This window comes from Parus major, chromosome 1 (assembly GCF_001522545.3).
Source record: "Parus major isolate Abel chromosome 1, Parus_major1.1, whole genome shotgun sequence".
NCBI lineage: Eukaryota > Metazoa > Chordata > Aves > Passeriformes > Paridae > Parus > Parus major.
The window spans coordinates 102092579-102107739 of record NC_031768.1 but is presented as its reverse complement, the minus strand read 5'-3'; the positions used below and the strand labels follow the sequence as shown (position 1 = coordinate 102107739).

The following is a 15161-nucleotide window of genomic DNA, read 5'->3' as shown; positions in this document are numbered from 1 at the left end:
GTGCTCTGGCACTCCATGAGCTGCCAAAATTGGGGTGAGAAACTACCCAAACTACCAAATGCCCCCATCCTGCTCCAAGCGCCAGTTCAAATCCTGGGATTAAATCTTTTAATCCTCCGAACTTGTCCCAGAGCAGGGGTTATGGTCCCCAGCTAGGAGCTGTCCCACTTCTGCCTCTGCCACCAATGGCTCCATGCCCTTGGGTGACATCCCTTCCTGGATGTGTCAGGGTATCACAGCCTTCCTTCCCTCCAGAGCCTCACCACAGCCTCGGCCCGCCATTGCTTTCTATCCTTCTGTCCCGGCTGATCCCTAAGGTGGGGTGCAGGTTTCCCCAAGGATGGGGTAAAGCTGCCCCGTATGTGAGGTGCTGGTGTCCCAAGGTGGGGTACAGGAGACACCATGTCTCCATCCTCGGTCCCCTCCATCCGCCCCACGGTGGCCTTGGGGGTGGGATAGAGTGGGGATGCTCCAGCTGGAGATGGACGTACCACTGAGAATCACCTGCAGACCGTTCCCCATGGGCTGCTCTGCGACAGGAGGCGGGCGGGAGGGGACCGCAGCCAATGGGGAGGCCGGGGGCGGGCAGGACGGACGTGTTCCTTCCTCCAGGGAAGGTGAATTCTGTTGGAGGGGAGGGATACCTCGGAAGTGGGGTGTGCGCAAGTGCGCGCGTGTGTGTGTACCTGGATTGTGTGCGTCCGTGTGCATATTCTGTGTTGTGTGCACATTCTGTGTGTGTGCACGTATGTGTGTGTGTGCGTGTGCACATGGATGCGTGTGCACGCTTCTCTGCATGCATGTATGTGCACGTGTGCGTGTGTTTGTGTGTGTGTGCATGAGTTCACGCGTGTACGCACGGCGCTTGTATGCAGCTGTGCGCGCATGGATGTGCAAGTTACGTCTCTGCGTTCGGACACCTCTCTTTGTATTCACACTCGTGTGTCTTGTATTCACAGACGTCTCGGTGCTCACCACGAACGTGTCTCCGCTGACACGCGGGTCTCTGTTCACGCACACGTGTCTCTGTATGACCGCACACGTGTCTCCATGGTCACACAAGGGCTTCCCCCCGCCCCTCCATGGCCGTGTGCAGCCGCTGGGGGGCGCCCCGAGCCGTGCGCGTGCTCCCGCCGCTCTGTGTGTGTGTGTGCGCGCGTGTGTGTGCGCGCGCGCGCGCGCTCTCGTGTGTCCCCGCACGCGCACCGCCCCACACTCTCCTACCCCCCCTCACCGCCTTCCCACCCACCTCCCGGTAGCCCCGTGCCCCCTCTCCCCGTACCCTCTTTCCGTGTCTTCTCCCCGCCCGTGCGGCCCGCGCGCGCCGCCGCCCCCGGCCCAGGGGCCGCGCCGCTCAGGGGCGGGCGGAGGCGGCGGCGGCGGCGGCGGCAGCGTCCGCACCGGAACCGGGACGGGCCGAGCCTTGCCGAGCGCCTCCGAGCGTGTCCGAGCGACTCCGAGCGGTTCCGAATCTGCCCGAGCGGTTCCGAACGGCCCCGAACGGGCCGGCGTGGCGTCCGCCCGGGCCGAGCCGAGCGGTTCCGAGTGTTTCCGAGCCTGCTCGAGCGTTTCGAGCGGTTCCGAGCGGGCCCGAGCAGGGCCGCATCGGGCCCGCGCCCGCCCTGCCGCCGCTCCCTCAACCATCCAGCCAGTAATTTTCCAAGCCCAGCTGGCGCTTCCCGGCTGAGCCCGCAGGATCGGCGGGGCCATGGGAGACAAAGGCACCCGGTGAGTGAGGACTGGGACAGAGCGGAGCATCCCGGGGGGGCACGCTCGGGCACGGCGGGGGAGGGGTGGGACAGGCGCTGCCCGTGGAGCTGGGGGTCCCGCGGGGTGCCTGCTGGGATATGGTGCCCCCCGAGGAGCAGTGAGCACCCGGAGACTGGGAGTGGTAGGGGGACGTTTGGTGGGTCCCGCCTTGGGTCCGTGGAGTTATTCGGGGCATCACTGCTCCCTCCCCATCAGGTTTGGAGCCTGGGTGGATTTGGGATGGGGGAGGCTGTTGTCACCCCGGTGACGCCAGGGAACCCAGGCCCTGATGTCACTCCCAGCGTGCGGCACAGCTGGGGGTGTCGGGGAGCACGTGCCAGCCCTGGAGCCCGGGGACAGGAGGGCGTGCGAAGCCTTCATCCCATGGGAATGCTGCCATGGTAATGCTGTCTTTTGGGGGCCCCAGCCTGATGACCCCTGCCAGCCCTAGCAGGGAAGCCTGGGGGATCTCCCGTGACATCCACTCACCAGCTGGCTCTGGTGGAGTGGTCAAGGAGTTGACACTCCCATTCTTCACCCCAATCCCTTTCTATCCCCTTGGCCATTAATCATGGAAGACCAGGGATTTCAGGGTGCTCCTGCTCACCCCTCAGCATCGTCGCCCTCCCTCTGCTCATCCCCATGCCCCCTTGCCGTGAGGATCAGGGGGCTTTGGTGCAGCCTCTGCCCCTCCCATGGCCATGGCAAGAGAAAAGGATGAGTGGGTCTGGCCCTGCCTGGGCAGAACCTTCCAGAAACATTGCAGTGTTTCGGGGTGGCAGGATGGGAGTTGTGGGTTCCTGTCGAACTCATCCAGCATTTTGGAAAGTGGCTGTTGCTGCTGCCAGCCTGCTGGGTGTTTGTGCCCCTGCCATGGCTGACAGCATCCGTTTCCTCTCTGCTCAATATCCTGAATTCTTGAGAATTCATGTTGCACTCCTGGAGCAGGCAGACAGTCTCACAGATCAGGAGGCTGGGGCACGCACTGGGTTCCTCCCAATGTCTGGATGCAAACCCCAGGATGCAGCTGGTTTGGCCTCCAGGGTTTTTCGGGTGCCAGGGGGAGCTTGGTGAGTGGCATTCCCATCAGCAGGCAAGCCAGCAGGAGAGGCATGAGCTGATCTTCTCCCTGCCTACGCAGCACGTACGGAGGGAGCCGGGGGGGGGAAAGAATTAGGCTGACAAATCCCTCTTCCTCTCCAGTTTGGATCTCCAAACCCAAATCCACTGGGTTTGATCAGGAGGTTCAGCTGTGGGAGCTAATTTACTATCTGGTTCCCCCAAAACCCCATTTCTGCCGATTCCTTCTGTGCCACCCCACTTTTCTTGGGAGTCACCAAGCCCTGCAATGGGAAGAGCTGGAAGAAACAGCTGAGTTGGTGGCTGTTGGCATCACTGATCACCTTTTCCTGCTCTTCCCACTCGGCACTCAGTTAGGGCAGCTGCAGCCCCACAGGATGCCCAGTTACTGGAATTCCTGGGATTCCTAGCCTGTGGCTTGAGGGTGGTTTCCTGGTGCCTGGGAAGTACTGCAGTGGTTCTGGTACACCAGAGCCAAATTTGATTGGCATTAAGCACTCCTTGCACCTTTCTTCTGGCCACATAGTCCCATCCAGCCCCTCTGTAGCATTCCACCATAGCATCTTGCTGCCAGGGGGGTGACCCTTGCCAGTCACCAGACCTGCTGCTCAGTCCCTCTACCATCCCATTCATACCCCTGGATGAAGCCATAGGATTTGGGAGCAGGATAGGAATCTCCCCCCAGAAGAGAAAGAGCCCTGGAATATGGCCCAGGATGGGAGACTCCTGCTTCCTGGATGTTGTTTGTATGTTGTTTGGAGAGCAAACTCTGGCAATAACAGTAGGATCCTGACACATCCCGGATCCCACCAAGGCGTTTCCTCACCAAGGAAGTTAGTGAAGCTCTTACCCAGCTGGGGGATGCTGCTGCTGAGCCTGGCAGGGGATAGATGGATGGATGCAGCAGGGATGCAAAATGCAGTGTTGGGCCTGTGGGATGCTCTTGCTTAGGGATTGGCTGGCATGGTTCTCCAGGCTCATCCCGGCACAACTGGCACGGAGCTTCTGGCCACGACCACAGGGTTGTGCCGGTGCATATGATGTGGTTGCTGGTGGTTCCGTTATCCCCGGAGGTCCCTTCTAACGTGGCTCTAGCTAATTAGATCTGCCAGCCAACCTTGTTAGCGTGAGAGCTGGCAAAACCCCTGGATTCTCTGCCCTGGGTTCAAAGGCAATCAATGGTGTTGCCATCAGATCCTGTTCTGATGCCCAGGGCAATCAAATCATCATAAATCTTCCCAACCAAGATCCAATGGACCCCACTCAATTATTGGCCACCCAATAAAGCTATTGTTAGCCCTGGCTGGGTGCCTAACAAGCTCATTAAAGGATTGGATCCACAGCAAGGAGAGGGCAGGAGAGATGGGATCCAGCTGTGCGGCAGCATGGTGGGCTCAGGGGATACTGGGACTGCCAGCCCACGGCGTGAGGCCCCAAGCCCCTGATGGGCAGCGTCAGAGGCCACTTCCTGCCTCGTGTCTCCAGTGTTTCGACACCAGGAAGGGCTGGAGGGGGAGGGAAGGCTTCACACTTCCTCCTTTCCTCCCTCTAGATCCGGTGGCGGGCGAGGGTCACCCTGCTGGCAGCAACAGGCTGCTGTGTCCCCATGTGCCCCTTCCCTTCTCTCTGGTGCTTCAGGAGAGATGTGAGCTCCTGCACCCATGGTGTGGGGCCAGGCAGGGCTGCTGCATCCACGAGTATGAGGGCACCACACACTCATGTACCCACGGTGCGGAGCCAGCCTGGGCTCCTGCATGCACAGCACGGAGCTGTGTGGATCTCAAATTCTGTGGAGCTTCTGCACCCATAAAGTGGGGCTTCTGCACCTGCAGTGTGTGACTGGGCAGGTCTCAGGCTCTGTGGGGCTCTTGTTCCAGTGTGGGGCCAGAATGAGTATGTGCCAGGCAGAGTGGTGAGGAATGGCTTCCTGCCACACCTGCCATCGATCTCATTTGTGCTGGGTTCATTAATGGCTCTGTTAGTGTCTCCAGGGCTGGGTGGGGGCATCACCCGTGTCCCAGGGGGCTGGAAGTGGCACTCACTGAGCCTCCAGCCTTGGCTGCCTTTTCTGGGGTTTCCCAGCACACCTCAGGCTGTGATCCAGCATGCTGGACCCTCTTTGGGGTTTCCCTTGGGAGCTGGTCCATAAGGTGTGGGGTGTCAAAGGGGTGACAGGCGGGCAGGGGATGCTCCTCATCCTGCTTTGAAGTAATGCCTCATTAATTACCCATGAAAATGCTGCTTTTAGTTGCTCTGGGTTCTCAGGAGGATGCATTCATCACCCCTCCATCCCTGACTTTGGAGACTGATCCCCCCATAACTTTCAAACCCCAAAAACTGTGGGGTACTGATGCCCCTCCCAGGAAAGTTGAGGCCTTTATCACACCAAGTTATTTAATTGGAGCAGCATTCCCATTAATTCCATCTTTCCTTGCCACAGCACAGGATCATACCTTCACTAGCAAACCCTCATACAAACATCCTATTGTGGAAGTGCTTTCCCATTTCGGCTGGGAAAAGGCAATCCCCCAACCTCCACAGAGAAAAGCCATGCAGGAAGAGCCAGCAGGATGTTCTGACGTGCCCAGTGGCTTGGGACAGCCAGAAGGATGTCCCCAATATTTTATGTGTCTGGCAGAGGGTTCCTGTGGCTTGTCTGGGGACAAGAGAATGGAGGCACCCAGCCCCCACACTCCCTTATCCAGACTAGATCCTGCTTCCTGGGCAGAGCCTGGCCAGGCTGTGCTGCTCCCCATGGCTCTCAAGAGACTGGGGTGTGGAGACTGGGGCGTGCAGGAGTGCAGGGTCACAGGGAGGTATGGACAGAGGATTTCAGGGATATGGGAGTGAGAGGTGTGCCCACAAATCCCCTGATGCATCCTACCCCATTGCCAGGTCAGTAGTCACTCCCAGGCTGGCACCCACCAACTGCTGCTTTCCCTGCCTGCCCCTTGGCTCGGTGTGGGCAGCTGCAGGCACTGGGGTGGCTGAGAGTCCATCATCCAGTAGCAGCCTGGGACATTTTGGCAGAGCCAAGCAACTGCCCTGGGAAATTATTATTTCCAGCCTAAAACCACTACTAATCTTCCCAGATGGTTTTAATGGAATTTAAAGGCGAGGAGGGATTATCTGAGGAGAGCCCATTATAGGTGGCTTTGTGCCAGGGCAGGCTCCGAAAAATCTGGCAGTGCCAGGCACCCTAGCTGCCTCCACCCGTTCCCTGCCTGCTGCAGACAGGCTGGGAACGCTCTGGCATTTCCCAGCAGTGCCATGTTGGACCCACATCCTTTCTCCCATGGCTTTGTGGGGTGTTCCAGAAGGATTTTTCCTGTTGAGAGGGGTGTCAGGGGGGCTAGTCTCATGGTTTGGAATAGGAATAAAAAGCCCTGGGGACAGGACCACCTCAGACTTTTCTTGCTTCTCCAGCGGCTTTGGGATGCATCCATGTGAGGTAATGGTGAGGTGTGTTCATTCCGTGGGATGCTACCATCCTGTGTGCTTTGACCCGTGGTCCCACACTCTGGTCCCCAGGGCCAGGTGGATGCTGGCGTGCTGCTGTCCTTCACAGGGGTCTCTGGCACCATCCTCAGGCGAAAGGGTGGGCTGGGGTCCTGACACCTCCATTATCCAAAGCTGGGCCCTGGCAGTGGGTGCTGAAGGTTGGATGTACTTGGCGCCCAATGGGACTGTGCCAGTGGATGCTTCTTCCCCCAGGGACCTTTCTTGAGTGGGAGAGCTGGACAGCTCCATGGGCAGGGAGCCAGGAGCAGAGAGGGGGGGGTTCAGGAGTCAGAGTACCTCCTGCTCCAGCACTTACACCCCCTTTGCTGTTTTGCAGGGTGTTTAAGAAAGCCAGTCCTAACGGGAAGGTAAGGGGGACATGGTGGGGGAAACCATGGGGTCCAAGTATGGCTGGGCCTGGGGGATGGGGGGTTCATGTCCCTGAACCCCAGATGTACCCTGCAGACTGCTGCCTGCCTCAGCATTCTGCCAGGGTAGCAGGAAGAGAAACTGAGGGGAAACACAGTGGAACTGGGAGAGGGGGGTGGGGCTTTCCCAAGGTCAGGGGTCAAGCAGACAGGTTTTGAGTGCTGGGGTGCAGGTGACCTTGCATGTGGGTGACCCTGCGGTTTTGGGTCTGGCAGCAAGAGCTGATGCAGAAAACCACCTGCCTTGGCAGCTGCCTGCCCTGTGCCTCAGTTTCCCCATCAGAAGAAAGGTGAGAGGGTGACACTGGGGGGCTCATCCTCGCCCAAGAGTGGAGTACAAACCCCTGGGGTGCCACCCAAGAGTCCCCAGATGTAAAATACCTCCAGCTCTAGCGCCAACTGGAAAGGTTCCAAGCTTTGACTGGAATGGGGTGGGGTTGGCTTTTGGGTACCACAGGGACAGGGTGACACTGGGGATGATGAAGAATATGGACCCCAGCAGGTGGGACAACATAGGGGACCCTGAGGTCTGCTCTTTGCATGCCTGACACCCTGTTCCCCCCTGCAGCTCACTGTCTACCTTGGGAAGAGGGATTTCGTGGACCACATCGACGTGGTGGACCCCGTGGGTATGTGGTGGCATGAAGGGGATGTCAGTTGCAGGAAGATGCTTGCCAGGGTGGGCTGGGCTGTCTGGGAGGAAGGATTTTGGGGAGCAGAAAATAGCTGACTTGGGATAATATTCATGACCCAGTGTGGCTTTGCATATGCCCTGGGTGCAGTAGATGCAGACTGTCCGTGCTGGCAGCGTGTTCCCCCAAGCCTTGGCTGGCAGCTTGGGGGTGATGGCTCTCTTTGTAAAGAAGGGACATTAACTTAACTGTGCTAGTGTCCCCCCAGACCCTACCTGTACATTCCCCTCTAACCCTACCAGCATGTCCCTTAACTCTGACAGTGTGTGTTCCCCTGCCAGCAGTGTCCCCCATCCCAGTGGCATGTCCCCTGACCCTGCCATTGCATTCCCTGACCCTGCCAGTGTGTCCCCCCTTTCCCTGTGACACATTTCTAACCAGGCTGTTCCGTTGCAGATGGAGTAGTCCTGGTGGACCCTGAATACCTGAAGGAGAGAAAAGGTAATGTGTACCCCTGGGATCCCTGGGGCCACAGAAGTAGCACTGCCACAGGGTGATGCTAGCATCCCCATGTAGTCCTACCCAGGCATTGGCATCTCTGGGCCCTTTGGTGACATTTTACAGCCCCTTGTTCCCATGGCAAGTTCCCTGTCCTGTAGAGAATGGGGGTGCTGTGGTGGGCATCCCAAGGCACAGCTGCATGCTGAATCCTCATATTCTCAACATGGCATGTCCTCAAGCCACCACTACTTGCCAGTGCTGGTGGGACTGGCATGAGCCAGGATACCACCTTACTTTGGTGTCTCCATGCCATGATGGTCCCTTCCATGACCCACACCCTGCTACCAACCTCCCATTGTCACCCTCTGCAGTCTTTGTGACATTGACCTGCGCCTTCCGCTATGGCCGTGAAGACCTGGACGTCCTGGGGCTCACCTTCCGCAAGGACCTGTTTGTGGCCAACTCCCAGGCTTTCCCCCCTGTCCCTGAGGACAAAAAGCCGCTGACACGGCTGCAGGAGCGGCTCATCAAGAAGCTGGGCGAGCACGCCTACCCCTTCACCTTTGAGGTAGGGTGACAGCAGGTGTTCTGGGGTGCTTGAAGGGACAGTGAACCCTGCAATGGGGACATCAGGGTCCCATCTGGCCCTGTGGGGTCGAGGTTGGGAGTGAGATGCTGCCATCTGTGATCAAGTCACAGCTTTTGGTGGATCTTCAAACTTGTGAGCAGAAAGCAGCCACCAGTTGGGAAACTGCCAGTCCATATCAGCACCAGGGGGTCCATGCTGACACTGGGGATCTCTGCCAGCACTGGACAGCTCTGGCAGGGAATGGGGTGGAGGCTGACCTCCTGCTTCATGCACCTGCTCCTCTGATTTCCTCAGCAAAGCTTTGGCAATGGTGGCCATCCCCTCTGGAGGTCTGTGGCATTTTATGGGGCTCAATCCTATGGCCTTAAAAGTGGCCCTGACACCCTGATTTCTCAAAATTCCCCTGGTTAATTAAAACCCTCTAAAATAACGTATTTTTATAACGCTTTGGGATTTGGGAAATGCAATAGTAAAATGAGGAAATCCTTCCTGGATTTCCTTCTTTCCATTGTGGACAGGAAAGGGAAGTACTGGTAGCCCGCAAAAAACTCCCTTTTCCCTTCCAGATCCCCCCCAACTTGCCTTGCTCTGTCACGCTGCAGCCAGGCCCAGAGGACACAGGGAAGGTAAGGTCCCCCCATGTTCCCATGCCACTAGGCTGTGGTGAGTGGCCACTGCTGGGACCACCTTTTTGGGGAGTGCAAAGGGGTTTCCCTCCTCCTTCTTCCCCCTTCCTTGTTTTCAGGCCTGTGGGGTGGACTACGAGGTCAAAGCTTTCTGTGCCGAGAACCTGGAGGAGAAGATCCACAAGAGGTAAGCAGAGAGGATCCATCCAGCTTGAATGGGAGAGGCATCCTCCTCTGGTGCTGGCAGCAGGAAGGGGGCACCACAGTTTGTTGGGTGAGATGTTTTCCAGGAGGGGGATGCTTTCCAGGATGGGGCTGGGATGGAGGTGTTTTCCAGGGTAGGGATGGGTCAGAGAACATCTTGGGACTCAGATATCCACCACTGTGCAAGGAGCCCAGCACTTGATGTGGGTAACCTAGCCAAGCCATGGGGCTTCCCCCCTGTAGCTCTGGTGGTCATCCAGACAAGACCTTACATGGCATCCTTCTGATCCAGAAGACCAGAAAAAAAAAGGATTTGACCCAGAATGGGCGAAGAAAGAGGGTAGCCTGTGGGCAGCTTGAGTTCTCCTCTCTCTGTCTTCCCCCAGGAACTCAGTGCGCCTGGTGATCCGTAAGGTCCAGTATGCACCAGAGAGACCTGGCCCCCAGCCCATGGCAGAGACCACCCGGCAGTTCCTCATGTCAGACAAGCCACTGCACCTTGAGGCATCCCTGGACAAGGAGGTGGGCAAAGACTGGAGAGTGTACACTGGTGGGGTGACCCTGGGGATCTCACCATCCTCTCTGCTCTGATCCCCTACAGATCTACTACCACGGGGAGCCCATCAGTGTCAACGTGCATGTCACCAATAATACCAACAAGACCGTGAAGAAAATCAAGATCTCAGGTGAGCAGTAGGGCCCTGTCCCCCCACCCCACTGCTGTTTCTGTCCCCATCCCTGTGGGGGCCTGCCCTGATCCCCATCTTGCTGTATCTCACCCCAGTGCGCCAGTATGCCGACATTTGCCTCTTCAACACTGCCCAGTACAAGTGCCCAGTGGCTGTGGAGGATGCTGAGTAAGTATCGGCTTCTTGGGGACATCATAAGGAGCCCTGGAGACCTCAGGGGGGTCTTGGAGGAACCTTGGAGGTCTCCTGCTCCAGTGTAGCCCCACTGGGATGTTGCATTTGGCAAGCAGGGACTGGTGGGAGGAACAGGGAGATGGAGACCTTTTTTTCTGGTAGCATCTTGGGGACATCAACCTCTGCATCCTCCAGGAAGGAGATGTTCATCAGGCTGGGGCAAGGATAGGAATGTGGAAAAGTTCACCAGACTAAGATGGAGATGTCTGGGGTGGCCTGTGGGAGCTGTGGGTGGCTGGGGCTCTGGCTGATGGTCGCAATCATCTCCAGTGACATGGTGGCCCCGAGCTCGACGTTCTGCAAAGTCTACACCCTAACTCCCTTCCTTGCCAACAACCGGGAGAAGCGGGGGCTGGCGCTGGATGGGAAGCTCAAGCACGAGGACACCAACCTGGCCTCCAGCACACTGTGAGCCCCCTACCCCTCAGGGCTGCTGTCTCCCCTGCAGCATGGGGGCAGGACCTGGCCCCGGTGGGCGTCCAGCCCCTGCTCCAGGGGTGATGTTTGGGGTGGAGGAGATACCATGGGGTGACCTTCAGGATGGCTCTGATCCCCACAGCTATTCCCTCACTGATGCCCATCTGCCTCTTCCTCCAGGTTAAGAGATGGAGCCAATAAGGAGATCCTGGGCATTATTGTCTCCTATAAGGTGAAGGTGAAGCTGGTGGTGTCACGAGGAGGGTAAGTGTTGGGCACCCCCCCACTGTGCTGCACCTCCTCTCTAACCTTGGGAGTGGTCTGTGCTGCAGGTGGGGCCCCTTCATCCTTAAAGCTCCCCTGGGACTAAGCAGGGGTGGGACAAAAGGTGTGTGGGGGTTGTGTGTCCTTGGGAGGGGACAGCGACTAATGTGTTGTATCCTTTGACTCATGCCAGCCTGCTGGGAGACCTCGCCTCCAGGTAACACCCCACTCCCCCCAGCACCCCCCAATCCTCACTGCAGCCCCCCATTGCACCCCCCAGCCCCTCAGGGTGCTACCTGATCCCATGTCTGTCCTTGTGATTTCACTGTGTTAGGGATGCTGTCTCACCTAAAGCAAAAAGCCTGGCAGAGGTGGGGTTGGGGTGGTGAGGCTGGGAATGCTGGCAGGGTTTGAATCCTGCATCCTCCTACTTGTACCAGAGTGAGAGGCCTGCGGGTGCTGCTGGGGAGAGTGAGCAGGGCACAGAGGGCTGAGCATCTCTGGATGTGGGGAGGCAAGTCTCTGGGGCTTTCCAGGTCTTCATTCTCACATCAGTTCCCTCCCACTGTCCTACGGGGATCACAGTACTACTTGTCCTCTTTTGGGACACTTCTCTGTCTGAGCTCTGCGCTACGTGCCCCTGGGGCAGCTCAGGGCAGATGAAACAGTTTAGGCTGTCATGCCCTGCTGTCACCATGCCCACTGAGCACTGGGAAAACTTGGTGGACTTCCTGCCATTCCTATGGCACTGCTGGCTGCAGACTAAGCCCAAGGGATTTGGATCCCCCCCAGCTGCTAAAGACAGATTTTTGTCATGCTGCTCTTCCTCCTGATGCCCCTTTACTTCCCAGAGGGCCTGTGCTGATGCCCCATCCTGGGGTCCAAGTTCAACCAAGAGGCATGAGAGGTGCTGTGCAGCTCCATGGAGGATAACACAGGGGTTTGCCTGGCTTTGTGGTCTCTACAGCACCTCTAATAGGGGGTGGTGCTGTTCTGCTCCCCCTCTGCAAATTTGCCTCACTCTGCATGTAAAGTGCAGGTAGGCCCATGCTTTACCCTGGTGTCTTTTGCAGTGATGTTGCAGTGGAGCTGCCCTTCACGCTGATGCATCCCAAACCCAAGGAGGAACCAGTACACCGGGACAGTGAGTGTGTCCCTGGGTGACAGGGCCAGTATCCCTGGGCATGGGCGGGGGAAAAGGGGGCCAGTGAAGCTGTGTGGAGGGAGATTCTTGGCTCCTGTTGACTCTGTTCAACAGAGCTCAGTGTTAAAACCATGGGGGTGCTCCCATCATCCCAGTACAGCCAAACTCCAGGAGGGTTGGAACAGTGGTGGACTACCCCAGGGGAATCTCAGCCACCCCAGTGGGATGGCAGTGATAACTAGAGGTGGGTGTCACCCACCCTGGTAGGTGAGGCAGAGATGATCCTGGGGAAGGTGTCACCCACCTCGGTGGGATGGCAGTCACCACACTGTGACTAATCCTGTGTCTTCCCTCTGTTCAGTTCCAGAGAATGAAGCACCCATAGATACCAATCTGATAGAGCTCGATACAAAGTAAGAGACTAAAGCACACCCCTCCCCTAATTCCCACATTTTGTGTGGGAATGTGAAACATGGTGGTTGCATGGCACACCCCCCCTGAATCGTCTAACACCTGCTGTGCCATGGGATTGGCACTTGTGATTAACCCCACACATGTCACCTGTAATGCATGACGTGTGCTGTTCCCCTCTCTTTTCTCTTCTCCTTTGCCCTTTCCTGCATGGCTTTCCAATAAACAGGAGAAACTGCAGTAAGAGGCCGCCGGGATCGTGTTGGGGATGTGGGAGGTTGCTGCCACAGCGTTTCCTGGGCTGGTGATATGTTTGGGAGGTTCTAGGGTACTTAACCCACCCAAGCTGCTCCCTGCCAGTGTGCGGTTCCCTTAGAGTGGGGCAAGTGCCAATGGCCCTGGCAAAGCTGCACCTGCTGGAGAGCTTGGGGGCTCTTTTTTGGGTGCATTGGGCAAGTATTAATAAAGCTTTGAAAACTGAAGCTGTTTGCTAGGGATGTGGGTTTTGGGGCCCCCTGAGCTGCTGTATAACATTGTGGCAGTGCAGGTTGAGCCCACTGGGTGAGCTGGGACAGCTCTGTGGGGCAGGGTGTGTTTCACCTTGCACCCCACCTAAACCACTCTCCCTTGTGTCCCCACTAGCGATGATGACATTGTGTTTGAAGACTTCGCCCGCCAGCGACTGAAAGGCATGAAGGATGACAAGGAGGATGAGGAGGAGCGGACAAATTCCCCGCAGCTCAACGACAGATAAGCGAGCCCCCCCTGCTCGCCACCCTGCCCCAGGGACACCCCTACATTAGGCTGCTTCTCTTTTCTATAATTAATTAATTAATTTTGTTTTCTACCTGTACTGGGAGCCTACAGATCACCTGATGGCCACAGGACCTATAACCGTCCAGCTGTGCCGTGTTGTCTCTTCATCCAGCTGCCAGAGCTGCTGTTTCCTGTGCAGGGCATGGCCAGGGGGGTGCTGGAGGCAGCAGGGCTCACTGTAACCCCATCCCTGTCCAGCCTCTTGCCACTTACCAGAGCCCTTTCCTATGAGCTGCCTCTTTTATGAGTTTTATATAAGCCCAGTCTCAACACCAGTTTGCTATGGGGAGGGGGGTTGCAGCAGAATGGGGGTGGGGGGAGGGGTGGGTGGTTTTTTTAGGCAGCCTTCTCATGGGAAAAGGCACCTGTGCACTTCGGTGTCCCCTCCTTTCACCCACGGCCAGTCCCCCTCTGTCCGGCCCTGCTGCATGTGTTCCCTCCCTGGGATGCATGAGCCTGGCTTTGACTTTGGCCCCTGCCCCAGCTGCTCCAAAGGGGGTGGGCAGCACCTGCCCTTCTCTTCCCCCAAGTCCCCTCAAAGTGGCCAACCCCAGGGGTCCTCCCAGCTGCATCAGTTTTCACACCAGTATAATCTCCCTGGAGGAAACCAGCTCAGAGCTGGGAGCTGCTGGGGCCAGGTTAAGGCGGCAGAGGGGACACTGTGGGTCTGTGCCATCAGTCACACACTGCTTGGTCTGGGAGAGGCCTCAAATGCCTCTTCACAACCATGGCAGTGTTGTGGTGGAATAGCCTGGTGCCCAGCAAGATATTGCCAGGGCTACTTTTGTCCTGCAAAAAGCTGCAAAGCCCTCCTGGTTGATGTTTTGCTCTGTCTGCATGGGATCTAGCACCTATTTGGGGGTAGTGGAGAAGTGGGGTGTTTGCCACCCTAGCGTTTCAACAGATGCTTGTACCTCCCGGATTGGTGGTGCCTGGACCCCCTCCCCTCTCTAAGGGTCTCTGGTTTCCCACCATCCATTGAGAGGCCATTCCCACTATTTATTGTGCTGTTGCAGTCAGCATTGTCATCTGAGAGCATTTTGTGGAGATAGCTCCATCCTCCCCACCTGGTTTGTGGGGTGCTGAGCTGAGCCCATCCCCCTCTCCCCCCGCCCCCCGGTAATTTTTGGGTAAAGCTGATGGGCAGCGTGGTACTTCTTTTTGTAAAGTGGTTCCTTTGTACTGATCATTGATACCTGCTGCTTTGGTTTCTCCACCCTGTCTGTGATGTTTCTGTGTTCTGTCGAATAAATTATTCTAGTTTATTAAACTCAGAAAAAAAAAAAAACCAAACAAAAGAAAAAACAGTAAAATACAGTCCCAATACCTGGACACTTCTGTTGGCTAAGGACGGGGGAACTGGCATAGGCAGCAAGTCACAGAACCATAGAATGGTTTGAGTTGGGAGGGACCTTGAAGCTTATCCAGTTCCATCCTCCCTGCCACGGGCAGGGACAACTTCCACTAGACCAGGTTGCTGAAAGATCCATCCAACCTGGCCTTGAGCACTTCTAGGGATGGGACATCTTCTCTGGGCAACCTGTGCAAGGGCCTCACCATGCTCACAGGGGAATTTTTTCCCTCCTGTGCAAGGACCAGGGAGCAGCAGCTACCTGCCCTGCTCATGCCACCTCATCCCTCCTCTGATGACAGCCTCCTTGGTGTGCAGAGACATGCAGAGAGGATCCAAGGAGGAGATGAAGGGTTCTGTGTCCTGCAGCAGGGACTGGGCATTATTTTGGAAATGAAATGCACAGCCATGCTGTACCTGATGAGCATAGGGCACTAACGAGCTGCTTGTTAAACAAGCAATGTCCAGTCTGTGTCCTGCTGAGGAACTGCTCAGAGCTGATTGTTTCAAGGATCACAGAATCAT

The 15161-nt window shown here is 57.0% G+C and overlaps 1 protein-coding gene across 4 annotated transcripts; it reads left to right on the top strand.

The window, feature by feature from the left end:
- Positions 1-1487: 1487 nt before the first annotated feature.
- ARRB1 (arrestin beta 1) lies at positions 1488-14559 on the top strand. 4 transcript variants are annotated; one of them, XM_015633618.3, is made up of 16 exons: positions 1488-1728; positions 6668-6698; positions 7327-7387; positions 7847-7891; positions 8263-8459; positions 9047-9106; positions 9226-9293; positions 9697-9832; positions 9912-9996; positions 10095-10167; positions 10504-10641; positions 10831-10914; positions 11108-11131; positions 11988-12058; positions 12420-12471; positions 13112-14559. In XM_015633618.3, exons 1-16 carry the CDS (start codon positions 1709-1711, stop codon positions 13221-13223), a joined length of 1257 nt encoding a protein of 418 aa, XP_015489104.1. In that variant the 5' UTR covers positions 1488-1708; the 3' UTR covers positions 13224-14559. The 4 variants fall into 4 exon arrangements, with proteins under 4 accessions (XP_015489104.1, XP_015489122.1, XP_015489112.1 ...); XM_015633636.3 differs by having other exon boundaries at positions 11988-12062; positions 13112-13226; XM_015633626.3 differs by lacking the exon at positions 11108-11131.
- The last annotated feature ends 602 nt before the right edge of the window (positions 14560-15161 follow it).

What these genes read in the sequence shown, in the direction of transcription:
- ARRB1 (XM_015633618.3), top strand. Translation starts at nt 1,709, where the DNA reads ATGGGAGACAAAGGCACCCG. An exon ending in CCTACCCCTTCACCTTTGAG is followed by an intron (nt 8,460 to 9,046) that starts GTAGGGTGACAG and finishes TTTCCCTTCCAG; the next exon opens with ATCCCCCCCAACTTGCCTTG. An exon ending in GGAACCAGTACACCGGGACA is followed by an intron (nt 12,059 to 12,419) that starts GTGAGTGTGTCC and finishes CCCTCTGTTCAG; the next exon opens with TTCCAGAGAATGAAGCACCC.